This window comes from Macrotis lagotis, chromosome X (genome assembly GCF_037893015.1).
Source record: "Macrotis lagotis isolate mMagLag1 chromosome X, bilby.v1.9.chrom.fasta, whole genome shotgun sequence".
NCBI lineage: Eukaryota > Metazoa > Chordata > Mammalia > Peramelemorphia > Peramelidae > Macrotis > Macrotis lagotis.
The window spans coordinates 655,860,308-655,887,123 of NC_133666.1; the positions used below are offsets into that span (position 1 = coordinate 655,860,308).

General features: G+C 48.7%; 3 protein-coding genes across 9 annotated transcripts in view; 1 reads left to right on the forward strand and 2 right to left on the reverse strand.

Annotated features, from left to right (window-relative positions):
• LRCOL1 (leucine rich colipase like 1) overlaps positions 1 to 13,830 on the reverse strand; it is a 40,072-nt gene extending 26,242 nt beyond the window's left edge. Inside the window, exons 1-2 of one of the 2 annotated variants that reach the window (XM_074205150.1) lie at positions 13,504 to 13,580; positions 13,158 to 13,312 (exon numbers count right to left, since the gene is read on the reverse strand). In XM_074205150.1, coding sequence (XP_074061251.1) covers positions 13,158 to 13,194 — 37 coding nt within the window. In that variant the 5' untranslated portion in view covers positions 13,195 to 13,312; positions 13,504 to 13,580. Of the gene's footprint in view, positions 1 to 13,157; positions 13,313 to 13,503 lie in introns of both variants that reach the window. The other variant, XM_074205149.1, reaches the window with a different exon arrangement.
• Positions 13,551 to 22,022, forward strand: P2RX2 (purinergic receptor P2X 2). Of its 3 annotated transcripts, none has more exons than XM_074205147.1 (12): positions 13,551 to 13,969; positions 16,099 to 16,234; positions 16,439 to 16,510; positions 16,886 to 16,961; positions 17,059 to 17,155; positions 17,805 to 17,885; positions 18,085 to 18,223; positions 19,634 to 19,764; positions 20,669 to 20,759; positions 20,862 to 20,927; positions 21,008 to 21,085; positions 21,804 to 22,022. In XM_074205147.1, exons 1-12 carry the CDS (start codon positions 13,707 to 13,709, stop codon positions 21,960 to 21,962), a joined length of 1,389 nt encoding a protein of 462 aa, XP_074061248.1. In that variant the 5' UTR covers positions 13,551 to 13,706; the 3' UTR covers positions 21,963 to 22,022. The 3 variants fall into 3 exon arrangements, with proteins under 3 accessions (XP_074061248.1, XP_074061249.1, XP_074061247.1); XM_074205148.1 differs by having other exon boundaries at positions 21,336 to 21,887; XM_074205146.1 differs by lacking the exon at positions 21,804 to 22,022 and having other exon boundaries at positions 21,008 to 21,428.
• A 1,721-nt stretch (positions 22,023 to 23,743) lies between these two features.
• The window catches only part of POLE (DNA polymerase epsilon, catalytic subunit), a 77,778-nt gene continuing 74,705 nt past the window's right edge, over positions 23,744 to 26,816 (reverse strand). For all 4 annotated transcript variants that reach the window (XM_074205159.1, XM_074205160.1, XM_074205161.1 and 1 more), the window contains 4 exons: positions 25,817 to 26,017; positions 25,395 to 25,520; positions 24,468 to 24,557; positions 23,744 to 24,311 (listed from right to left, as the gene is read on the reverse strand). In XM_074205159.1, coding sequence (XP_074061260.1) covers positions 24,198 to 24,311; positions 24,468 to 24,557; positions 25,395 to 25,520; positions 25,817 to 26,017 — 531 coding nt within the window. In that variant the 3' untranslated portion in view covers positions 23,744 to 24,197. The remainder of the gene's footprint in view (positions 24,312 to 24,467; positions 24,558 to 25,394; positions 25,521 to 25,816; positions 26,018 to 26,816) is intronic.

Genomic DNA, 26,816 nt, shown 5'->3' on the forward strand with positions numbered 1-26,816 from the left:
AGTCAAGGAAAAAACTTTAAATGTTGAAATTTAATGTGAATGCCAAATTAAATTTTGGCCAAGAAAAAAAAAAAAGACCTTCAGATATAAAGAAAAAGAAATTCCCATAAAAAAAAATCATTCATCATTTTGAAAAGCAAAAGAGCTTAAGTTATCATCCTGTAAACATGGGTCTAATAATCAATGATACTCAATAAAAGAAATACAACTGAGTGTTCCTGCAGTGGCATACCAAGAAAAGGGAACAGACTTCAGGAATGTGCTAGAACCAGCTTAGACTAGAGATGATTATTAAATTTTGGGTGTGAGCATATATCCCTGTGGTATACTGTAAATCAAGGCTAGATTTATTGTTTTGTTGATGGTTTAGACTTCAGAAAGTGATTGGGAAAATATTATTAATGCAGATTAAAATTACTATTGTTGAAAAGTATTTTTGCCACCTAAAGAGTCATTTGTTAAACACTTACCAGGTTATTCCTAGCTTGATAAGCCAGTGAAAAGGCACAGATGGGGAAAGTGAGTGTAATATAGGAAGAATTCCAATTTAAATGGTGTGAAGACTATAGAGAAGGGGAAGAAGGAGGCAAGGAAAAAGAGGAGAAGAGCAGGGCAGAAGAGAGGAGAGAGAAAAAGAAGAGAAGAAAGGGTAGGGGAGAGGAGGGGAAGGACAGGAGAGGAAAGATGAAGTAAACAAGATTTTTTCAATCTTTTCCTTGAAGCCAACTCTGATGGTCTTTGCATAGACTTTGCTATAGAGGTGCGGTGTATCATTTTCCTGATTCTATTTACTTTGTCCTGCATTACTTCCCATATGTCTTTGTAGTAATTTTACTCACCATTTTTTACAGCTCAATAACATTCTATTCACGCACCACAATTTGTTTAGCTGTTCACCAATCATTAAGCAACCCTCTTAGAAATTTTGAGCTTTGAGTCTTAGGTCTCTGTCATAACAGTTGGCATTTATATTGGGCTTTAAGGTTTATAATGCACTTCCCATAAATTATCTCATTTGATTCTCACAGTAACCCTAGGAGGCAGGTGCTACTATTATTTCCATTTTACAGATGAGGAAAATGAGACCAAAGTTAGGTGATCTACCTAGGATCACACGGTGAATATTGAAAACAAGTAACACTTTCCAGGGGTCAACTACATGGCACGGTGGATAGAACACCTCCCTACCCTGGAGTCAGGAGGACCTGAGTTCAAATGTGACCTCAGACACTTAATACTTGCTTAGCTGTGTGACCTTGGGCAAGTCACTTAATCCCATTGCTTTGCAAAAATTAAAAAAATCTTTCCAGACATCCAATTCAGCACTCTATATATCACACCATCTAACTACCTTGAAAGACTCTGAGGGGAGACACCTTGAACAGGGACCCTTTCCAGGCCCTTTAATATCATGCCTTGCAAGCCACTGCCAACAGGTATGAATAATTTGGAAGAGATTGGCATGTCTGCTAATGAGCAGATCAGAAGCTGGGAGCCAAAACGTTTTCTTTGGTTCCCCCTAGCAAGAGAGGGGTAAGGAGCAGCTGAGAGACCAAGAACAGAGAGGGCTGACTGCCTTTAGAGGAGGAAGGAGAAAGACTCACATGTGGAACCAGAAGGACCTCTTTCTTGAGAAAGGTGGGTTGGTACAATGGAACCTCCACCTATGACATGCTGGAACTTGAACCTTTGCCATGATCTCTTATGAAATATTATTTACTGGGGAGCTAGGTGGCACAGTGCACAGAACACTGTCCTGGAGTTACGAGGACCTGAGTTCAAATTCGGCCTCAGACACTTAATAATTACCTAGCTGTGTGACTTTATCCCCATTGCCTTGCAAAAAAAAATTTACTTTAGATTTTTGGATGTGGGGCAGGGAGTGGGGCAGAGATGATCATTTAGGGAAGCACAGAGAGAGAACTAGGAGAGGATTGTTGATGTTTGCTGTGTCTTACCCCCTTTGTAGAATTCATAGGGATCATGCTCTTATAACAGACAGAATTTCACTTAAGAACAAGACTTAATATGAGAGAGGGAGGGGAAGGTGATCTGGACCTGGCACCTAAAGGCGTTTTCTCCCCTGTTTTTTCTGGTCCTTGAGAAAGGTTTCTAGTCTGCCCATTTAGTGTATGAGGACTAGAGTACAACTATAGCCCTGGAGGTCTCTGTCCAATGTAGGAGACTTTTAAAAAAATATTTTATTTTCCTCCAATTACATGTAAAAACAATTTAATATCCATTTAAATAAAATTTTAAATTCCAAATTCTTTTCCTCCCTCCCCTCCCCACTCTGAGATGTTAAGCAATCTGATATAGGTTATATATGTATGCAAGGAAGGAAGGCAGAAGGAAGGAAGGAAGGAAGGAAGGAAGGAAGGAAGGAAGGAAGGAAGGAAGGAAGGAAGAAAGGTAGGAAGTCTTTCCCTGAATATGGATAGCATTTTTCATCATGAGTACTTTGGGATAAGCTTGGATCATTGGCTTAGCCAAATCATTTACAATTCTTCATCATACAATATTCTCTTGGTTCTGTTCATGTCACTATGCATCAATTCATATAAGTCTTTGCAGGTTTTTCTGAAATCATCCTGCTTGCCATTTCTTACAGGACAACAATACTTCACTATTATCATATACCATGACTTGTTCAATTTTTCCCAATTTAAGGGCATCCCATCAACCAATTCTTATCTATTATAAAAAAGCTGCCATAAATATTTTTGCACAAATAAGTCCTATCACTTTTTGTCTGTTTTCTTTAACAGAATGATTTCCATGGAAATATGATTTGTATGACTATGCCTGTGTGATATCTTGTGTCAAATTGCTTGCCTTCTCAATTGGAGGGTGTGTGGAAAGGGAAAGAGAATTTGGAATTCAAAATTTTAAAAAAAATATGTTAAAATTATTTTGACATGTAACTGGGGGAAAATATTAATTAAGATTAAAAAAAGGAAAGTTTAAAAAAAAGTAAATCCCCTCCATCTTTTTTTTTTATTTCCTTGGGATGCCTACCTAACGACGCTGGTATTGCTAGATCAAAGGGTATGCGCAGTTTAATAACCCTTTGGACAGAGTTCTGGGAAGAGCAGTGAATTTTTGAAAATCAGACTTAGGGGGCAACAGATACCCCAGCCCCTCCCTGCATTGAATGGGAGAGACATCAGAAGGCCCACAGAATGGGCATCACCAAAGGCCACGGCCTGAGCTTTTATCTGTAGACTTAATAAGTGGTAAAAAAACAAATGCTTCAAAAGTGACCTAATTAGGAGTAGAAACAGGGACCAGAATGAGAGAAGACCTTGAATGCCAGAGACAATCAATTAATGTGAAGACCCATGGAGTGGTGTGCCAAAAGTAGAAACACCAGAATTACTCCCCATCCTTGTTTAAATTCAGAAATCCAGACTTGGGGGTCTCTCTCTCTCTCTTTCTCTCTGTCTCTGCCTCTTTCTCCCAAACACACACACACACACACACACACACACACACACACACACATTTTTTTTTCTTTCCCCCTTACTCCTTCTCAGTGATCTGAAAATACTTCAGAACTTTTTCCTAGGTCTCCAGGAGCAGGAAAGGTAGTCAGAAGGAGTTAAAGGAGATGAATGGGTAGAAGGTTCTGCCCTTGCATTTTTTCCCTTGCATTTGCACTATATTTTAGCAAATTATATGACCAGAGTTTATTTTTTTCATATTCACAAGATTGTGAATATGAAGGGTTGTAACTAAAGGAAAGTTCGGAAATGAGCAGGGGTATTGGAATTATAGATTTCCTAATTTAAACAAATTTTTTTACAAGGCAAATGGGGTTAAGTGACTTGCCCAAGTCCACACAGCTAGGTAATTATTAAGTGTCTGAGGCAGGATTTGAACTCCTGACTCCAGTGCTGGTGCTCTATCCATTGTGCCACCTAGACACCCTAAACAAAATTTTTGGCATAATTCTTTGACATTCATTAATCTAAAGATAGCATACGACCAACAGCAATTTTTAACTTGCCTCTTCATTTGGAGTTTTTTTTTTTTTATGATGTGACCATGTTCTGGCACATCTGTGCTCACACACTCTGGTAAGACCTCTCTTTTGTGTCACCTAGCCAGACAGGTGGCTTATTCCTATAATTGTGACTGCCAGAGGGGTGGAAGCTGGTGGATCCCCAGAAGTTTTGGACCAAAGATGGTTAAGCCTCTTGTACACCAAATTTTTATAAATACAGTCTCTAACCTGGGAATGATAAAATAGACCAAAGACAGAATGCCAGTAATTGAGTTTAATTAATGACTTTCATTTTAAGGAACTAAAATGAAAATCATGAAATTTCTCCTTTATTGGCTGTCTACTTTGTTGTTGTGGAACCAGCTATTATATACATGGTCATAAGTAGGAAGGGAAGAGAAAGGCAGATCATAGAACAATCAGTTTAGGGGGCTTGAGTGACAAGTCCACCAAGCAGTACTATATAACAGTTATAGCAGTTGTGACCATCCAAGCAGGACCACACAGGTATCCTTGTGTCCTACGGCAATGGCTAAGTTGATTGTATAGTCTTGGGGATACACATTATTTTTTGTTTGAATACAGTATAATTTGGCCAAATGAAAAAAGTGGGACAAAAAAATCACTGAAGAAAAGAATTCCCTAAAAATTAGAATTGGGCAAGTAGAAGCTAAACTTTATAAGATAGCAAGAAAAAATAAGACAAAATTGAAAGAATGAATAAAAAGGAAAAATGTGAACTATTTTATTGAAAAATAACAGATCTGGAAAAATAGATCGAGGAGAGATAATTTAAGAAGAATTGAACTTCTTGACAGCCATGACCAAAAAAAAAGATAATAGACATCATGCTTCAAGAAATTATCATAGAAAACTTCTCTGAAATACTCGAGGCAGACTGTAAAAGAGAAATTGAAAAAAATCTATTGATCATCTCCTGAAAGAGATCCACAAATGAAAACTCCCAGGAACATTAGAGCCAAATTTCAGAGCTTCCAGTTCAAGGAGAAAAACATACAAACAGAAATAAATCAAATATTGTGGAGTCACAGTCAGAATAACACAAGATTTAGTAGCTTCTAAATTAAAGGATCAGAGGACTCGTAATTCCAGATGATAAAGGACCTAGGATTATAACCAAGAATCATCTACCCAGGAAAAACTGAATGTAATCAGGGAGGAAAATGAATATTTAATGAAATAAAGGATTTTCAAGTATTCCTGATGAAAAGACTCAATAGAAAATTTTACATTAAATACAAGATTCAAGAGAAACATAAAGAAGTAAACTGGTAAGAGAACTCCTAAGGGATTCAATAAGGTTAAATTGTTTATATTCCTACATGGGAAGATGATACTTATAACTTTTTTTTTTTAGTTTTTGCAAGGCAATGGAGTTAATTGGCTTGCCCAGGGCCACACAGCTAGGTAATTAAGTGCCTGAGGCCAAATTTGAACTCAGGTCCTCCTGACTCCAGGGCTGGTGATCTATCCACTGTGCCAACTAGCTGCCCTGATACTTATAACTTCTAAGAACTTTATCACTATTAAGGCAAATTAGGAGTATAAATAGAAGATTTAGGTGTGAGTTGAATATTATGGATGGTATCAAAATAATAACATTAAGGTGTGTGAGAAAAAAGAATGCACTGGGAGAAGGGGATAGGAAGGGGAAGAATGGGGTAAATTGTCTCACTTATATAAAGGAGGCATGAAAGAGCTTTTACAGTGGAGGGGAAGATGGGGAAGTGGCAGTGGGGAGGGGAAATACACTCAGTTGGGTATAGAAATCTATCTTATCTTACAGGAAAATAGGAGGGGAAGAGGATAAGAAAAAAGGAAGAGGCAAACAGAAGGGACAGCAGATTGGGGGAAGGATAGTCAATTGGACCAAAGATGGTTAAGCCTCTTGTACACCAAATTTTTATAAATCCAGTCTCTAACCTGGGAATGATAAAAATAGACCAAAGACAGAATGCCAGTAATTGAGTTTAATTAATGACTTTCATTTTAAGGAACTAAAATGAAAATCATGAAATTTCTGGTCAGAATATGGTCAGAGTGAAAGGAAAAAGAGAGAAAGATAAATGAGGGAGGGGAAGAAATAGGATGGAGAGAAATGCACAGTAATCATAACTGAAAAAATTTATAATAAGTTTCTCTGATAAAGACTTCATTTCTCAAATACATAGAAAACTGAGCCAGATTTTATAAGAAAAAAAGTCATTCCCCAGTTGATAGTCAAAGTAGGAATAGGAAGTTTTCAAATGAAGTAATCACAGCTATCTTTAGTCTTATAAAAATGCTCTAAATCACGATTGATCAGAGAAATGGAAATTAAAACAACTGTGATATCAACTCACACTTAACAGATTGGCTAATATGACAGAAAAGAACAATAGCCATGTTGGAGAAGATGTGGGAAAACTGAGACATTAATGCATCGTTGATGGAGTCATAAATTGATTCAATAATTCTGGAGAATACTTTAGAACTATGCTTAGCGGGCTATAAAACTGCATATACTCTTTGATCCACTACTAAGTCTGTATCCCAAAGATATTTTTAAAAGGGGAAAGGACCCTTTTATACAAAGACTATTTATAGCAGTTCTTCTTGAGGTGGCAAAGAATTGAACACTGAGGGGTTGCCCATCGACTCGGGAATGGTTGAATAAGTTGTGGGACCTGGTTACAATATAATACTATTGTCCTAGAAAAAATAAAGTAGATTTCAGAAAAACCTGGACTTATATGAACTGATGCAAAGTGAAATGAGCAGAATTAGGGAACAATCTACAAGAAACAGCAATATTGTATGATGAACACTGTGGATAATTTAGTTATTCTCAGCAATTAAAAGAATCAAGACAATTCCAATGAAAATTTACACAATTTAGATGAAAAATGTCACCCACCTGCAGAGAAAACTGATAATGTCTGAATGCAAATCAGAGCATATTTTAAAAAACTTTTTATTTTTTTTTGGAGGGTGCTATGTTTTTCAAAACATTACTAATATGGAAATATTTTTGTATCATTGTACATATATTACATATCAAATACTTGCCCTTTCAATGAAGACAGGGGGAAGTCAGAAAGAATTTGAAACTCAAAATTTAAAAAAAAACAAATGTTGACAATTATTTCTATATGTAATTGGAAAAAATAAAGTATAAAAAAGAAAAAAAATGAAGTCTGACACCAACATGGTAAGTCCCAGGAGGTGGTGGTGGGCGGGGAGACACCAGACTGTTCAAGGAGATGTGAACCTGCCCAAGTCAGAAATGGAGGTCAAAATTCAGGATCATAAAGGGAGATTCAGGCTCAAAAAATAAACAAAAATAACAAAAAAATTAACCTGAATAATGTCACCTAGCAAACAGCTATGATATTATACTTCCTTGCTGGATAATTAACATAATTAACATAGTTGACACCCTGCCTTCCTGCAGCCTCAAAGAAGGCAGCACATGCCCTGAGCTAGGCTGTTCAAACTACTACAGTGTTCATACAGTCATTAATCACAAAGGGAAATGACAAATCACCATCATAACATACAAAAGAATAACTGGTCAGATGACCAACTGACCGAATGACTCTTTGGTGAAGTGGATTTGGATTCTAATGACCTGGCTTCTAGTTCTAGTCTGAAACATAACTTATGTGAAGTTGATTATTCTCCATTTTCCTGTTTCCTCAACTATAAAATGGAAGTGATAATAGAACCTCCTTTGTTGAATTATTGTGAGGCTCAGTTATTTGTAAAACACTTCCCACACAGCACCTAGTGCTAAGTAGGGGCTGTCCAAAATGCTTCTTTCCTTTCCTTCTTTCCTGTCTCCCTTTCTTCATCAGACCTATAAGGTCTATGACTCTATGTGTCCTCCTTTTTTCTAGAGAGCATCTTGGGCTGAGTAATGTAGATGATGAAAAGCCATAATGTCCTTCCATACAAGGAAGGATTGGCTGAAAGAACAAAAGTCTGGGGAGGGCAATGTGAGCCCTTTTAAGTTTTTGGAGGGTCATCAGAAGGCAGACCATATTCTTCTGCTCAGACCCAAAATGCAGACCCGGGTTAATAGATGGAAGCTGCAGAGAGGTAGCTTTAGGGTTTGTTTGGGGTTTTTTTTGCAAGGCAATGCGGTTAAGTGGTTTGCCCAAGGCCACAGGGCTAGGTCATTATTAAGTGTCTGAGGCTGCATTTTAACTCAGGTACTCCTGACTCCAGGGCCGGTGCTCTATCCACTGCGCCACCTAGCTGCCTCTAGCTTTAGGTTTAATCAAAGGAAAAAGTGCCTAAACAATGAGACCCAGCATCTCTGAAGGGAGGAATGGAGGGTGGAAGGGAAAGAAGGCAGGGAGAGAGGAAGGGAGGGAGTGAAAGCAGCAGAAAGGGAGTGAAAGAGAGAGGCAGAGAGAGAGGGAGTGAAGCAGAGAGGCAGGGAGGGAGGGAAATAGGGAAAGTGGGAAAGAGGGAGAGTGGGAAGGAGGGAGGGAGAGAGGGAGAAAGGGAAGGAGGGAGGGGAAGAGAGGCCAGAAGGGATGGAGAGAGGGAAGGAGGGAATGACAAAAGAGAAAGGAAGGAAAGGAGGGAGGGAGCCTTCACCTTAGAAGTCTTAAAGCAAAAGGACTTCTTATCCAGAAAGGATTCTTGCAGAGGTCTGGGCAGGATTAAATGGCCTCTGATGTTCCTTCCTATTCTGAAATTCTGAGATTTATCACTGCTTTAATAAACATATTATGTTTATGTCTGCCATGCATAGGTTCTAGGTGAAGCAGTGGATAGAATGTCCTAGAGTCATAAAGATTTAGTTCAAAATTTGGGAGGTAATAGGGAGCTAATGAAGACTGATGAGAATACAAGGGACATGATCAGATCTAGGGGGAAGCAAGACCCATTGTGGGAATGTGGAGGATCGATTAGAGATGAGCAAGTGAAGAGGTGGAAAGACTTGTTAGAATTGCCATAGCCTAGTGGGAGGTCAGAGTCTTTCCTAGAATGCTGCTGGCAGGGGGAAGAGAAAGGAATGAAAGTGAGAAATATGGCCAAGAAGGAATTGACAGGAGTCAGATGGACAGATTGGACTCGAGGGGAAGGAGAGAAGAATCAAAGATAGTATGAACCTGGGAGATGGAGTGATCAGCACTGCCACAGACAGAGACCATGGAGACAGATGGGAGAGGAAGCTTTGGAGAAAAGACCCAAGAAGACAGGTGTGGAATGCTGAGTTGGCAATGCCAGTGGGACATCTAGGTGGAGATGGCTTGAATGCAAGGAGAGATATGGATCTGGACACCTGAAGCTGGGGTGGGGGCAGTAGACAGATACGTGGGAGATGAGAAGTATCAGAAGGGAAGGGGAAAAAGAGGTCCAAGGGCTCATTCATAGGAAATACTGACATTATGGGATCAAGGATCCCCAGAAAGGAGGTGGAAGGATGGAAGTTCAAGAAGAAAAAGAGAACAATTAGCCTCTGTACAGTGTAATATATGCACGACCCCAATTTTAATGGGGATAATATGGGGAAACTGCAGCCTAGCACCTAGCTCTTTTTATGATTGGGAAAATTCCAAGCATGTTCTTGGGCAGATGGGAAGGAACCACTAGAGGAAAGACAGAGGAAGTATGAGAGGGGGTAAATGGTCTGAGAGAGGTCAAAGAAAAGGTGGCAGGAAATGGGAACAAGGGTTTGGAGAGAGGAGTGAGCCTTAGTGAGGAGTAAGGATATCCCCTGACTGTGTTCTGAGATCACAGGGAAAGAAGAAAGATGAAGAGATGACGCAATGCATGAGGAGGGGGCTAAATGGGCAGTTAGATCTCTCTCATCACTTGCCACCACATGTCACTGTCAAACTTCTTTCCCCACTCTCTTCTTTCTCTCTCTTTCCCTTCTCTTTTTCACTCACCTCTTCTCCCTCTTCTCTCCCCCTCCTCCTCTCTTCCTCTTTCCCTTTCTTCCTCTCTCCTTCCCTCTTTTTTCTCTCTACCCTGTCTCAATCCCTGTCTTTTTCTCTTCTCTCTCCTCCTGACTCTTCATCTCCCTTCCTTCCTCTCCTTCTCTCCTTCTCATTTCTTTCCCTTTCCATACCATCCTTCTTCTCCCCCCATCATTCCTTTTCTTTTTTTTAGAAAGATTTTATTTATTTTGGGTTTTACAATTTCCCCCCATTCTTGCTTCCCTCCCCCCAACCCCCACAGAAGGCAGTCTGTTAGTCTGTACATTGTTTCCATGGTATGCATTGATCCAAATTGAATGTGATGAGAGAGAAATCATATCCTTAAGGAAGAAAAATAAAGTATAAGAGACAGCAAAATTATATAATAACGGTATTTTTTTCTAATTTGAAGGTAATAGTCCTTGGTCTTTGTTCAAACTCCACAATTCTTTCTCTGGATACAGATGGTATTCTCCATTGCAGACAGCCCAAATTGTCCCTGGTTATTGCACTGATGGAATGAGCAAGTCCATCAAGGTTGATCATCGCCCCCATCTGGTTCTGCTCATCATATGCAAATCCTTCCAGGCTTCCCTGAACTCCCATCCCTCCTGGTTTCTAATAGAACAATAGTGTTCCACCATCATTCCTTTTCTCTCTCTCTCTCTCTCTCTCTCTCTCTCTCTCTCTCTCTCTCTCTCTCTCTCACTGTCATTGAGGACAAAATCCCAGTTTGATTCACAAGAACCATACCACCAAAGACTCCTAGAACCCTCCACACCAGTTACCGGAGCAGAATCTCTCCCAGGACCTACAGGGTCCTTTTGTTTCTATAACAGAAAGTAAGTTTTCAGAGAAAAGTTGCCCTCAGGGGCATGGTGTGATTACTCTCTCTCTCTCTCTCTCTCTGCCTCACTGTTGGACACCTTGGCTTTCTCAAGCAATGCCCTTTGGAGGGTGAGAGGGAGCTGCCTTATTGGGAGGGTCAATGACCAAAGCTGTCTAACGGGAGCAGAGCAGGGATGGAGCTGCATGATTCAAGACTTAGGAGAGATTTCCTAAACTTTTAAGGTATTAATAATAATGATTAAGCTTTTGTGTGTTTGTTAATTTGTTTTAAGGCAGTTGTAGTGATAGGAATGACATAGAAATAATAGAACCTGAAAAGGGAAAACAAATAGGGAGAGAAAGAAAGAACGAGGAAAGAAGCCCAGAAAAAGGGAGAAGAGAAGGGAGGGGAGGGAAAGGTAGAGGAATAGGATGCAAACTTGCAAATAGAGGTTGTTTCATTCTTTATCCTTGTGTCCCCAGTACTTGATATCTCCTTAATAAAGACTTGTTAATAGGGAGAGAGGAAGAAAAGGGAGAAGAGGGAAAGAGAAGGGGAAGAAAAGGGAGGGAGCTCCAGAGGGAAAGAAATAAGGAGGAAGAGGTAAAGAGAGAGAGAGAGAGAGAGAGAGAGAGAGAGAGAGAGAGAGAGAGAGAGAGAGAGAGAGAGGTTATGATTCAATTAAGTCTTGCAAGTCTGAGGAAATCCAAGAAATCTAGATGGATCTTTATGAAATAATGAAAAATGTGAAAAAGCTAAACCAGAGGAATGGGAGAAGGGCTAATTATAACAGGAAGAAAAGCAAATAAGAATGAAGATTTCTGATGGGGATTTAAGAGGGAGACAGAGAAATTGTGTCTCATGATGCTTAATGCATTGAAAATGGTTGATTTGAACATAAATAGATATTAATGCAAATTTTGTTGTTTGTACCAATGACCAGAGAGGTTTTAAATAAAGCATTTAATTTTTTTTAATCAAGAGGAAGAAACAGAGAAAAGGGGTGTAAAGGAGAAAAGGTGAGAGAGACTGAGAGGAAGAAAAAAGGGAGAAAATTAAGGGTTTGAGAAATAGAAAAATGGAGAAGTCAGGGAAAGAAAGAGAAAGGAAAACAGAAAGGAAAGAAAGCCTCTTTTCATGCTCTTCATGTGCCCTGGAAATTTCATGAAATCTGCCACAGGAATTGAAAGTATTTTATCATCCCCTTGTCTTCCAGTGGAAAGTAATATTCTGTGTGATAAGGTTTATTTTGTTAAACAGCCTAGATTTTAGAGGCTTTGCTACTCTTTATCCCATCTCCATGCCTTTGTACTATCTGTTCCCTCCTCCCACCCATCTCTTGGAATCCCTTGTTTCTTTGCAAGCTCAATTATCACCTTCTACATGAAGACTTTCTGGATCCCCCCAACCAGCTGGTGCCTCCCTGCCAAAATGACTTTATATCTATTTTCTTTATGCTTACGCCTGTACATGTTATCTTCCCCTATAAAAAGTAAGCTCCCTGAGGGCAGGAGTCATTTCATTTTTGCCTCAGCACCCAGTGTGTGGTGCTTTAGAAATGTTTGCAAGCCTTCTTGATGATAGAATGGGGGCCAAAAGAATAAATGAACCCAGTTATGTTCCAATAGAATGGAAACTCCATGAAGGTGGGGGTCACATCCCCAGCAATCTAATCTACACTGGGTATCATTCTACTGTTTGTCATCACCGCTCTAGGTTTCTGGGAAAGCCTGTATCTGTGTTTTGGGGTAACAGCTCACCCCCTAAGCGGCCCCATGAGGCTGGATAATAGCCTTCTTGTCTGTTTTACAGACAAGGAAACAACCTTGAATAGAAAGAGATCCTAGACTTGAAGCTGAAAGGGATCCCAGAGGTCATTATTCACAACTCCCTCACTTTACAGAAGAAGAAACTGAGGCACAGAGTGACTTGTTGGGACCCGCACAGGGAGCAGGAGGCTTGGCTGGGGTTCTGTCTCCAGATTCGATCCTCTCTCCAAGTCTGTGGCCCCTCGTGCCCCACTCTCACGGCCCCTTTGATCCCCCCTCTCTGGCCCCGCTCTCCAGGGCGGCAGAGGTGCGGGCAGTGGGGCTGTTGAGCAGCTCGGGGAAGCTCCCTTTCCCCACTCGCAGCTCTGTCACGGAGGATTCCTAGAAAGCTAAGGGAGGAAGCGCCGGGGGTGCTGTGCTGCCCCTGCCCTAGTCGCGCTCCGGCCGGGCCCCAGGGCCGCACTCTCCTCAGTCCCCAGAGGGAGCTGTCCAGTGGCCGCCGGCTTCTCTCCTGTTCCGAACGGCTGCGTTTGCATCCCCACCCTCGCGGGTGCCCCCGCTTTGTGCCCAGTCCACCTCGGGTCTCCCTTGGGGCGCAGGCTCCCGTCTCTGACCTGCCGTAGCGGCGGCGGCGGCGGGCTGTTTTCCCATGGCCAGAACGGGCACAGACGCCTTCTCCTGGGATCCCCTCTTCTAGGCCCAGCCCCCCCAAAGGCCGCGCGAGACGCTTCCCAGGGGTCTCAGGCTGGTCAGCCTCAAGCCTAGGCACCTAAAAAGTAGAGGCAGAGAGCACGATGCCTAGGCACCCCCCATGCCGCCCCATGCCTAGGCACCCCCATGCCGCCCCATGCCTAGGCACCCCCATGCCGCCCCATGCCTAGGCACCCCCATGCCGCCCCATGCCTAGGTACCCCCCATACCGCCCCATGCCTAGGCACCCCCATGCCGAAGGCGCCTCACCTGCCTTCCTTGGCCTGGGAGGGAGCCGGCCTCGTGGAGGGCTGAGCCTTGGGGCCAGGGGCCAGGGAGGGCGGTGGCCGGCCGGGAGGGGCGTGGCGACTCCCCATCCCCGCCCCGAAGGGGTGGCCCGGGCACTCGGGGCGCGGAGGGACCGGCCTGTGCGCTGGCGAGCGCCGAGGAGGCCCGGCGGGCAGCGAGTGCCCATGCCCCGCATGGCTCAGGGGGCCCAGGGCCCGGCAGAGGCGGGGCAGGGGCCCGGGGGCCCGGGGCCCCACTTCCTCACGGCCACCTCCGAAGCAGCGGCCCCCGAGAAGGAGCGCTCGGCCCGGCTCCTGGCCCAGACCTGCTGGGGCGGCCTCTGGAGCTTCTGGGACTACGAGACGCCCAAGGTGATCGTGGTGAAGAACCGAAACCTGGGCTGCATCTACCGCACCGTGCAGCTGCTCATCCTCCTCTACTTCGTCTGGTGCGGGCGGGCCCCAGGAGAGGCGAGAGGCCGGGGGTGCGGGAGAGGAGGGCACCGAGGGGGCCGGGGGCACAGACCCGCGGGAGGGCAGGAGGGGTGCGGGAGAGGAGGGCAGGAGGGGTGCGGGAGAGGACCACCGAGGGGGCCCGGGGGCACAGACCCGCGGGAGGGCAGGAGGGGTGCGGGAGAGGAGGGCACCGAGGGGCCCGGGGGCACAAACCCGCGGGAGGGCAGGAGGGGTGCGGGAGAGGACGGCACCGAGGGGGCCCGGGGGGCACAGACCTGCGGAGGGCAGGAGGGGTGCGGGAGAGGACGGCACCGAGGGGGCCCGGGGGCACAGACCTGCGGAGGGCAGGAGGGGTGCGGGAGAGGACGGCACCGAGGGGGCCCGGGGGGCACAGACCTGCGGAGGGCAGGAGGGGTGCGGGAGAGGACGGCACCGAGGGGGCCCGGGGGCACAGACCCGCGGGAGGGCAGGAGGGGTGCGGGAGAGGAGGGCACCGAGGGGCCCGGGGGCACAAACCCGCGGGAGGGCAGGAGGGGTGCGGGAGAGGTGGGCAGGAGGGGTGCGGGAGAGGACCACCGAGGGGGCCCGGGGGCACAGACCTGCGGAGGGCAGGAGGGGTGCGGGAGAGGACCACCGAGGGGGCCCGGGGGCCACAGACCCGCGGGAGGGCAGGAGGGGTGCGGGAGAGGAGGGCACCGAGGGGGCCCGGGGGCACAGACCCGCGGGAGGGCAGGAGGGGTGCGGGAGAGGAGGGCACCGAGGGGCCCGGGGGCACAGACCCGCGGGAGGGCAGGAGGGGTGCGGGAGAGGACCACCGAGGGGGCCCGGGGGCACAGACCCGCGGGAGGGCAGGAGGGGTGCGGGAGAGGAGGGCACCGAGGGGCCCGGGGGCACAGACCCGCGGGAGGGCAGGAGGGGTGCGGGAGAGGTGGGCAGGAGGGGTGCGGGAGAGGACCACCGAGGGGGCCCGGGGGCACAGACCTGCGGAGGGCAGGAGGGGTGCGGGAGAGGACCACCGAGGGGGCCCGGGGGCCACAGACCCGCGGGAGGGCAGGAGGGGTGAGGGAGAGGACCACCGAGGGGGCCCGGGGGGCACAGACCTGCGGAGGGCAGGAGGTGTGCGGGAGAGGACGGCACCGAGGGGGCCCGGGGGGCACAGACCTGCGGAGGGCAGGAGGGGTGCGGGAGAGGACCACCGAGGGGGCCCGGGGGGCACAGACCTGCGGGAGGGCAGGAGGGGTGCGGGAGAGGTGGGCAGGAGGGGTGCGGGAGAGGACCACCGAGGGGGCCCGGGGGCCACAGACCCGCGGGAAGGCAGGAGGGGTGAGGGAGAGGACCACCGAGGGGGCCCGGGGGGCACAGACCTGCGGAGGGCAGGAGGAGTGCAGGAGAGGACGGCACCGAGGGGGCCCGGGGGGCACAGACCCGCGGGAGGGCAGGAGGGGTGCGGGAGAGGACGGCACCGAGGGGGCCAGAAGGGTACAAAGGCGGGGGCAGCTAGGAGACCATTGGGGCAGGGGAGCAGTTGTTCCCGGAGAAGACAGACGTGGGGCGGGGAGAAGGGGAGGACCGGGGCGGGGGTGGGAGTGGAAGGAACAAAAGAAGAAGGGACAGAAGGAGACCAGGCAGATATGGAACTGACTTGGGAGATGGGAAGGGAAAAACCGAGAGTGGGGGGTGGGAGGAGCCAGAAGGAGCCAGACCTGAGGGACAAGAAAGAGTAGGGACCTGGAAGGGAGCAAGAAAGAAGAGATTGGAGCGGCAGGAGAGAGGAAGAGGAGGAGGGTCAGAAGAGGAGTAGAAAACAGCTGAGTGAGGAAGGAGACAGCCTTGGAAGTGAAAGGGGGAGTGAGACAGGCGGGGGAGGGTCTAAAGGAGGGCAGAGCTAATGGTGATAGCTAGAGGTTGTTGGGAGAGAAGGGCTCAGGAAACTGGCCAGATCCAATTTCCCCCTTTTAGAGTCCCAAAAACTGAGAGAAATGATCCCAGGATGGAAATGAGCCAGTTCCCCACTTGGGGACTTCCACCATGTATGCTACTTGGGGAAATCTCCCTAGAGAGCAACCCCAGGTGCCCCCTAAGGGAGCCCTAAGCAGGCTGGCATCCTCTCTCTGCTTGGCAGGTACGTGTTCCTCATTCAGAAAGGCTATCAGGACAGTGAAACTGGACCCGAGAGCTCTGTCATCACGAAAGTCAAAGGCATCACCAAGTCCAACCTCAAAGTTTGGGATGTAGAGGAGTATGTGAAACCCCCAGAGGTGAGGACCCCTACGGCCCACTGGCATGGTCTGGTTCCTGGGGGGGGGGGGTAATGGATCTTCTGTCCCTTGGCTGCCACCAATGGGGTCAACTTCCCTTGACATGTGTCCTGCCTAAGAGCCAGGGGATAGATGGAGGCAAGAGCTTCTATTGGCAGTCCCCCAGGCCCCACTCCATGACCCTCTTCTCCTCTTTGGAGCTAGGGGGGCAGTGTGTTTACCATCATCACCCGGGCAGAAAGCACTCCCTTCCAGACCCTGGGCACTTGCCCCGAGGTGAGTTTTCTACAGTACGGACCTTTTCATCTGGGTGGGATGGCCATTGGAATGACGCAGTCATTGGGAGGGACTAAAGATGGAGGAGGAGAAAAAGGAATAGAACTCAGGACATATCTCGTGACCCTCGTTCTATTGGGGGGGGGGGATTTGGAATCAGGGATCTGGGTTCAAATCCTTCCTACTTAGTTTCTACCTGTATGATCTTGGGTAAGATTTCTCTGAGCTTTCCTAATCTGTAAAATAAGGTGGTATGAATTGATGGCCTAGGGGATGGTCTCCTTTAGCACAAGCTCTCTGACCACAAATGTGGCCGGGAGAGATTCAGAAGTCGGGCTGGGGCTTAACTGGTTTACCCGTCCTTGTGTCCTCCAGAACATCCGCGTTCGGAATGCCCCTTGCTCCTCTGATCAGGACTGCAAAGAAGGGGAGATGGACATGCTGGGCAGTGGTGAGTATACAGGAGCATGAGACGACTGACAGGCAGAATCCCTTGCTTCGGGGTATCCGCACCACCCCCCTCACCCCAAGTTTTCATGCCTCCTTAGGAAAGAAAACTGGACGTTGTGTTCCCTATTACTCTGGGACTGAGATGACATGTGAAGTGTCAGCCTGGTGCCCTGTGGAAGATGGAACAACCATCAGGTCCAGATGGGTCCAGTACCCATTATTGTCCCCCAGGGCTTAGGTTCTCGGGCTGAAGTGAACATTCTCTGCCCCCTCCCTATCACCCTCAGGACTCACAAGAGACCCCACTTATTTTACAGATGAGAAAACTGATGGAAGTAACTCACCCAAGGTCATTCAAGAGGTATCAGAGGTGGATTTGAACCTTAATACTCTGTCCCTTCCACTGGTTCACTTTCTATTCTGCCAACCTGCCTCTTGGCCAGAACAAGGGTCTTCCTATAGCTGACATGCTAAGGGAGAGGATCTAAGCCTAAATCATAGCCCTGCTATATTCAAAACCTTGGACAAGTTAGTTTTCTGAGTCTCAGCTTCCTTATCTGTAAAATGAGGCAGTTGAACAAGACATGAAAGGTCCTTTCTGGCTCGAAGTCCTACCATCTCAAGACCCGGCTTTTGGTTCTGGCTCTGCTATCAATGTGGGATCTTGAGCAAATTACTTTCCTTTGTCTTAAGTGTGTGCCTGTGTGTGACACAGTTGTTTTGGGGAGGGGAGGCTGAATCTGATCCCACAAACCCGACTCCCAGGACGCTGATTAAGGACATAATACTCCATTCCATGGGGGGAGGGGGGATCCTTACTTTTGATCTCTCTGTCCCTCCTCAGTGAGTACCTCGGGGATATGGCCCCACAGTTCACCATCCTCATCAAGAACAGCATACATTACCCCAAATTCCAATTTTCCAAGTAAGAGAAATAAGCAATTTGTCATGGGGTCCAAGGTAGGGATGGTTTGGTGAGGGAAAAGGGCAGAAAAGGGTGGAGATTGGACTCTTCTGACAGAAAATATCTCTGCCGCACTCTCATTTTCCTGGGGAGGTGAGCCACTTGGGAGCAAAGGGAGAGAATTATTCCAACTCCATCATGCTCCTCCTTCATCTCCCAGGGGGAACGTCAAGGACATTGATAATGGCTACCTGAAAAACTGCACCTTCAATGCTGACACCGACCTCTACTGTCCCATATTTAAATTGGGCTTCATTGTGGAGCAGGCAGGAGAGAACTTCACAGAGCTGGCTCATAAGGTTGGGGCCTGGGGGAAGGAGAAGGGAAGAGAATATGAAGATGAGGGTAGGGGGATGGAAGTGAGGAGTAGGGACTCAGGAGTTATGATGCTTGGAACTTGGGAACAGTGGCCAGAAGTGGGAGCTCCAAAATGGGAGACTGGAGGCTCAGGAGTAGAGGGCGAGGCTCAAGTTCAGTAGGGCTGTATAGAAGTTCGGGAATAAAGAATAAAGCTGGGGAGAACTGAGTAATAAATACCCCATGAGAACAGAGGCTCAGGAGGGAAATTGGGCCTGGGAATGGAATACAGTGATTTGGGGGCCCAGGAATGGAATATGGAGACCAGGGGTAAAGCTCCTTCTGGGTCCTTTTCCCTTGGGATTTCTGATTATTTGGAAAAGGGCACCAAATGCAGCCAAAGCCCCAGCAAAGGGAGAATTTGGAGGAGGATGTGTCCCTGTGGGGGGGTCACTGAGTCTCTCCTGGCTCAGGAGATGAACTGACCCCAACTGCCACCAGTGGCAGAGGAAAGAGAAATGTGATCGGAGGCAAACTTGGGTATAGGTAACACCTGCTGAATTATTGACAGCTGGTGCTCATGGTTGGCCTACCAGGCTTCCATGCTGCTGAGGAAGCCATGGAAAATTTTGAAGGTGGGCAGAGGGAGCGCTGGGGGAAGGTGTGAGTGTGGGGGACTTGGGCTCCCAGCCTGGGCTTTGTGGAAAATACTGGATTTGAAATCAAAAGATCTGAGTTTGAATCTATGTGACCCTGGGCGAGTTACTTTGTGTGAAGAGAGAATTGGGTGAGATAATGTCAGAGTCTCAAATCTACAATTTCATGGTACTTTCAGAATTAACCTCTAAGATTCATATAAGGTCCAAATATACATGAATACCTAAATACACACACACACATATAGGTTCAACCTCATCCTGACTCTCAATCTTTTGCCTTTTGACTTCTCTACCTCCAGATCTGAATGGGTCACAGATACCATACGGTTTTTTTTTTGTCTGTTTGGTTTTTTTGGTTTTTGCAAGGCAATGGGGTCAAGTGACTTGCCCTAGGACACACAGCTAGGCAATTATTAAGTATCTGAGGATGGATTTGAACTCGGGTCCTCCTGACTCCAGGGCCAGTGCTCTATCCACTGCACCACCTAGCTGCCCCCATCCTCCTTCTTTCATAGAAGGGACCCTCATTCCATTCCAATCAGTACCATAGATTTAGAGTGAGAAGACACCTCGGAGGATGTCTGGCCCAACCCTTCTATTTTAGAGAGAAGGAGATTGAAGCCTAGAGAGCTTAGGTGACTTGTCCAAGGTCACATAAGGAATAAGGATGAGAAGTGGGATTTGAACTTTAGGGGTAGAACCACCATGTTGCTAATATCCTTGGAATCTCGGCTCCTCTCCTTTTCTCTGCAGGGTGGAGTCATTGGAGTCATTATCAACTGGAACTGCAACCTGGACCTGTCTGAGTCCAAGTGCAATCCCAAATATTCCTTCCGGCGGCTGGACCCTAAGCACATCGCGGCTTCCTCAGGCTATAATTACAGGTATGCCCTGGAAGTTCTCCTGGGGATTCAGTCCCCCCCCATCCACCCAGTCAGGTGGCCAGGACTCCTCACCCACACCAGAAATTTATGACTGGCCAAAGGGCCAAGGTGGGAGGATTCCCAAGGGCTGGGATTCTTCCTTCAAGGTAAAGAGAAAAGGACTCAAGTAAAGGCTGTGGGTCTCCCAAGAGGTAGGCTGGGGGGATGTTTGTACCTAAACTTTAGTCAATACTCTTGTCAAGCCAATCCAACCCAACCCAACAAGCATCTTAAGTGACTCTGCGGGGCAATGAGCTGAAGGTACTCAACTGAGGTACTGAAGACAAAACAAAAAGATGTCCCTTCCCTCAGGGACCTTACAATCTAATGGGGACCCACATGGATACAAATCCATACAAATAAGCAGGATAAATAGACAATAATTAAAAGAGGAGGACTCTAGTATGAAGAGGGTTTCCTAGCACACTGGGCGCCTAATATTAGTGCTTGTTGATTGACTGGCAAGTTGAGTCTTGACAGAAGTCAGGAATTCTAAGAGGTAGAATTGCTTAGGGTGGAGGTGGACAGGAGCACTTCGAAATAATTCAGAGCCAGAGGCAGAAGTTGGCTTTTGGTGAATGGCATGAAGGGCCAAGCCAAGGCATTGGGATTTGGTCCCAAAGTTACGAGGGATCACTCAAGATTCTTGAATAGGAGCCATGTGGCCAATTCTTGAGTCATGGCTCCATGTTGGTGCCTGGTCAGAGGAGGATTTGGAGAACCTTAAGCCAACACTCCTCTGGTTTTCCATCCTCAACTTGGGATAGGGTTGAGGACCTCCTATGTATTGCCCAAATGTCTCCTCAGGGTGTTCCCCGAGAGGGCACATGGTGGCACGTCTCACCCCGGCCCTCTTCCATTCTAGATTCGCTAAATACTACTATGAAAACGGCACGGCCTCCCGTACTCTCATCAAGGCCTACGGGATCCGAATCGATGTTATTGTGCATGGACAGGTAGGGAGACAGGAGCCTTCCAGGGTTAGGACACTGTCTGAGGGAAGGATTCAAGGCTGTGGCTGGAGGTGGAAAAGTCTAAAAGTCTGATTTTTCCCCCAGGCTGGGAAGTTCAGCCTGATTCCCACCATCATTAACGTGGCCACGGCACTGACCTCCATTGGAGTGGTAAGCATCTTCCCCTGGGGTCCCGGGGAGGGCAAAGGGCCCCAGAACACTTACTCAGGCCCCTTGCTCTTGTTCTCAAGGGTTCCTTCCTCTGCGACTGGATTTTACTGACCTTCATGAACAAGAATAAGATCTACAGTCACAGAAAGTTTGACAAGGTACGCCCCACTCCCCCCTCGTCACCCTCCCTGGGGCAGTGCCCCACAGACAACTCCACAAGCCTGAGCCAAAGTTCCAAGCCAGAGTTCCACTTGCCCTTGCTACATCTGAGCAAACTGAGGCTCAGGGAAGGACCCCAGGAAAATGACTTGCAGAAGAGGGCTCAGTAGCCCAGAGCCCTCATCCCCAACCAGACATATCTAGACCTTGCCTGAGGATACTCCATATCTCTGCCCCTGGTCCAAGCAGATGGTGGATCCCCAGGACCCGGGTGAAGAGAAAGGGCCTTCCAGCCCACAGGCTTCTTCACAGGACTCCATCCCCATGGAACCCAAAGGCTTGTCCCAGCTCTGAACCCCAGCACCACCTCCACCTTTGCCTTATGCTGCTTAGAGATCGAGGCCCTGGCTGGGGCCACAGGGTCATTTGAAGTCACCAGCTCCACTGAAAGACAGGGTCTCATGCTGCTAGCACTAAGGGGCTGCTCGGATCAAAGACCCGTGTCTTCCATACCACCTAAAGTTTGTGGGGGCCCGGCTAAAAGGGAATAGAAACTTGGGGTTCAGAAGGGATGGTTGTCTCCCCTCCAGTCGCCATCCTCCTAGCCTCTCCCTCATCATTCCCCACCATGTCAGAGCCCCACTCTGGTTCCTCTTCAAAGAGAGCCCTTCAGTTTTCCCCACTGGACGCCTGACAATCCCCTCCTCTTCCCCCAAGAGCCTGCTGCCAGATGGCTTGGTGACAGATACTCCTTCCTCAGACCTGAGCTCGCAGTCCAGGGTGAGTGGAAAGGAGACATTTCCTGACCATCCCTCCTCTGGCTTCATTCCCCTGAAATATGTGCTCCACCCCTCCCCCCAGAGGGGTCCCCCGTGAACCCCTTTATGCAAATGGGCAGAGTTGGTAGTGAGCTCCAATAAAATGCACATGATCAGAGCTTGCTGGACCTTGCCTGTTCTTGGGAGCGTGACGGGCCAATGGCCCCCTTCTGATAGGGTCCGGGGGTCATCAGCGAAGGACCAGGCAGCTTGAGAACACTCCCTTTTCCTGGACACAGTTCATGAGGCAGGGGTGAAGCTGGCCTTTAGGACCGGGTTGGATAGGAGGGGCCCTCTCCAGGGAGGCCACGCAGCATCCCAAGCCCAGAAACAAAGGGTCGGGCCCCGGTGCCAACGCTGTCACACAACCCGGGGAGGCTGCATACGGACAGAAGCGGTAGCCCTGCTCGGTGGTCTGGAGGTGCCCCTGGAGGAGCCCAAGCTCAGTCTGGGTTAGACTAGAGGCCCCACAAGCCCCTTCCAGGCCTGGAGACTGCTTGGCGGCGCCACTGCCCTTGTCCAGGTGAACATACTGGGGCTGTTTCAAACTCCTCACTCCTCTCCATAGGAGAAATCTGAGGTCAGTCTCCCTCTGGGGCAAAGAAAGTGGGCAGCGATGGAGTGGAGGGGGGAAACAGGATCCCAGGTGTGGGAGGAGGGAAGGCGGCCCCTCACCTGAGTCTAAATGAGAGCCAAGGGGGACGGGGCTTGCGGGGAGCAGGCAGAGAGGAGGAAGCTGATATTGCTCAGGCCAGTCTTGGAATACCACCAGTCCCCAGGGATGTGTGTGTCTACAGCCAGAGAATAATGGAATTAGTGGAGAAGCCGGGCTGTGTGAGGGAGGGAGGGAAGCACCCAGCTTTACTAACAAACACATCTGTGTCTCTTGTCAAAAGTGGGTTGCCACCAGAGAGCTCTCGGTCACGGGCTGGGTCTGGGCTATCTGTGTTACAGTCCTAAAGACTTGAGCAACTGGCTTTTCCAGCCGGGCATCTGGCAGCAGCTCAGGGATGGAGAAAGCCAGCTCTAAGGGCTCTGATTTCTAATCCCCAAGGCCAGGTCACCAGGACTCCACCCTCCCCCCACCCCGAAGGTGACCCAGCTTGACACCATTAATGTCCTCTCTGGCACCTCCAAGAACAAGCTGCCAGTCTTGCCACCTTGGGTGGGCAATGCTTGAGGGCAGACCCAGGGAGCAGAATGGGAGCCTGCACCACCCCCACTCTCCCCATCAGTGGACCCTGGGTCACCCAGACCCCACCCTTCCAGGAAGCCCCCTGCCTTCTCTAATTTGATTTTGTCTTTACTCCAGAGCCCCTGCAGGCCAGGCTAACTCTGGCTTCATCTACCTGCAGGCGGCTCAAATTTCCTGGGGTGCGGCCATAGCTTTCTGATGCTCTCTCAGGCCAGCCCGGAGTCCCCAGAGGTTGGACCTGGTTACTGAGGGCCCCAACTCCTAGGACAGTTCCCTCATCTCTCCCAGAAAAGCAGCCATCTCCTTGGACCCTCCCTTCTGATCCTTATTCCCAAACTTCAGCTAAAAAGGGGGGGGGGGGGGTCCAGGGTCCAGCTCAGGGGTTGGCTCCTTCCCTCAATGCTGTATTCTTAGACTACTCTAGGCTCCCAACCCTCCCAAGGTATTTGCTACAAATTCCTCTTTCCTTCGCCATGGAGACCTGGCCCAGACCCAGTCGTGTCACTGTTGCTGCTGGGGGCCCGGCGGGGAACGGGCATGTTCTGGGGAGCTGGAGGTCGCCCTCCAGGACCCAACCTGCCTGAAGTCCCTTAAAGCAGAATCCCTGGGTACAACCCAGCCCCAGGTCCAAAGAAGAGCTGCTCTGCATAGAAGGACATTTAATTACAAAGAAACCAATTCCCAAAGTCTTCACTTGATCATCAGCTACAGAAAAGGCCACGACAATCAAGACGTCTCCAGTGGCTCAGAACCCTCCTTCCCAGGGGGTTTCGGGCCTGGTTTTGCTCTTTACATGATGAATGCTCAGATGGTGGGGAGACAGAACCACTTCCTCCCCCATTCCTCTCCGGATCTCTTGGGGCCAGAATCAACTGCTGCTTCCAGTTTTCTGGGGGTCTCCTCAAGTTGCCAGGCTTTATCCATTTCCTTTATTCCCCTGGGTTTAGAAACAACCGTATCATGCCCATGGGACTGGTTACATGTAAGTGGGCTTCTTCTAGCCTCCCAGAAGAAGTGCTCAGGCCCCGGGGTGCAGAGATCACGGCCACAGTCTAGCTAAAGGCTTCGAGAAGGTCTGTTGCACCCTCCAACCGGACTCTAGGTGGCAAGCTGTGGATTCATGTGCAGCAACCACTCAATCATTTCTGTCAGGTAAGTCATACCATAATGCTGGGCAATGTTCCTGAAGATGCCAATCTGCTCGACAAAGACCTGCAAAGGCAGAAGCAGCAGCCATCAGGCTGGAGAGGGGTTGAGGGGAAAAGGAATGACTAACAGGTGTGAAATCCTCAGAGAATTTGAAAAGAGGAAACCTGTGAAGGAAAGAACTGAGCCCACTCCCCCCAGGAAGGCTAGGCCCACACATACCTTGGTCTGAATGGTCAGGGCAAAGTCTCCAGCACAGCTGCAATAGACAGGCATGTTGGCCTCCTTCACCCCTTTACACTTGAGGCAGACCTAAAGCAAACATGAAAGCTGAAGGAGAAGCCTCTCCCAGAAGGCTCTGAGCAGGCTGGGAGGGACGGGTTCCAGTGCCACCAGTGCCTGCCCACCCCAGCCTCCCACTCTGGGCCAGGGTTCCCTCATGCCTCAAGCCCATGCTCATGGGCCGCTGCCTTTCAAGGTTCCACCCACTCTGGCTTAGTGCTCTGGCCAACCTTCCCTCCCAATGCTGCCCACCATCTCTGGTGTCTTGGGGAGATTCTTAAACCTTATGTTTCCTAATTGGACGGCTGTCCTTTCCCTGACCACTGGAGCCTTGGCATATCTTCTTCCCTCCATTATAAGCTATCCCCCACAATGAAGCATTCAATCACACAAGATAATAGTTTTGTACCGGGACCTACAGATCTCAATTTCCCTCTGCATATACTGTGAGCCCTTGGGGAACGGGGGCCGCCATCTCTCTTTCCTGTCTCACCTTGGGGTTGAGCCTTTAGTAGGAGTCAATAAATACTCCAGGACTTCCTTACTGAGCTCACCTCACTTCCTCCCAGTGGGGAATGCCAGGCTACTCTCCTGGCCAGTGCAAGTAGAATTGAAAAGACATGGCTCAGGCCCTGGAAAGCCAGCCCCAATCTTCACGACCCTGCAGGCCTCCAAGGGACCCCTCTTGTAGGGAGAGGTCACTGCTTATTTAATGAACAAGAATGTGGACACAGAAGCTCTCTTTGGAGAAGGCAGTTCAGGCACAGGGCTGCAAGGCCCTAGATAAGAGGTTATTGGACAACGCCTGGGCCTGAGCTAGAAGAAGAGGAAGGGGCCTGGCCCAGAGCCCAGTCCCCAGAGCCTCACCAGGTCCTGCAGGGTAAAGGCCATAAGCTTCTTCTGAAGGGCTTCTACCAGGGCCATCTCAATGTGGGCAGAGTCATAGGCTGCCTGGCAATTGGAGCAAAGCCACTGAGGCACAACTGAGACATCCTAAGTGAAGAAGGAAAAGGTGATGAGACGAGTCCTCCGGCCTGGGCTTCCAGGTCTCCAGGAGTTCAGGCCTGGGCTGTGCTGCATGATGAGCCAGTGAGATGTAGTTAGTCCCATCTCAAAGACCGCAAGCTGGGTCCAGGGTTGATCCACAGCACGTGGAGAAGACTAGCTGGAGTGGGGGGCACGGGGCCCGAGGAATGCTAAGAAGGAAAGGGAGGAGAGCCCTGAATCTCCCTTCTCCCTCTGGGATGGCAGACCAAGTCACCACAATCAGAACATTGACTGCTCTGTACCTGAGAGAGGAAGGGGTCTTTGCAGAGATCCAGGTCCCGGCAGAAGTTGCAGTGGCGGCAGATGACTTCAGGGAGCACATAGGAGCGGCAGGGGTCCCGGAACTGGGCCTCTTCTGAGAACTCGCCCACGTCAACAAGCCGCAGGAGATCACGATTCAGCTTGTTCACTTGGTTGGTAATGTTGGTGTCCAGAGAGAGCACCTACCAGGACAGCACAGGCGAGCTGGCAGAGGACTCCAGGGAGGAGAGCCCAAGCTCTGTCCCCTCGGCACCAAAGACTCCAGCTACCTTTCTCTGAGCTGGATGATGTCACTAAAATCCTCTTAGCTCTGACTCACTACAAGGGAGCTGGCTCCTCTACTTCCCTTAACAGTGGTCCTGATACTCATTTAAGACTCAAAATGCATTTTTCCACAGAAATAGTTATAGGTGGGCTTCAAGGTCAACCCACAAAAAAATCAATTTAATCCAGAAAGTCTGGTGGAAAAGACACGAAGCTGAGGTTCAGGAGACCTGGATTCTAGAGCTCCAGGCCCAGCAGACTATTTCTAATTCTACAATATTAGTAATCCCATGGAATTTAAGCTGTTGAATAGGACACATTCTTTTTTGTTTTTTGCAAGGCAAATGGGGTTAAGTGGCTTGCCCGAGGCCACACAGCTAGGTAATTATTAAATGTTTGATTTGAACCCAGGTACTCCTGACTCCAGGGCGGGTGCTTTATCCACTACGCCACCTAGCCGCCCCAGGACACATACTCTTAAATGTAATTTGGGATACCACGAATCTCCCCATTGAAGACTGGCTGGAACTGAAGGAAAATCCCTCTTCCAGCCCAGATGGTGGAAGCAAGGACTTGAATAAGGCTGGAGTAGGCAGAAGTGGTGGGCAAGGGGATGAGATCCCAGGGGCCAAGAGTCAAACATCAGACAAAGAGCATGGTGAGGGTAGAGTGTTTCCCCCAGCCTTCTTCTCATCTCCTTCCTCCCCCATCCCCACC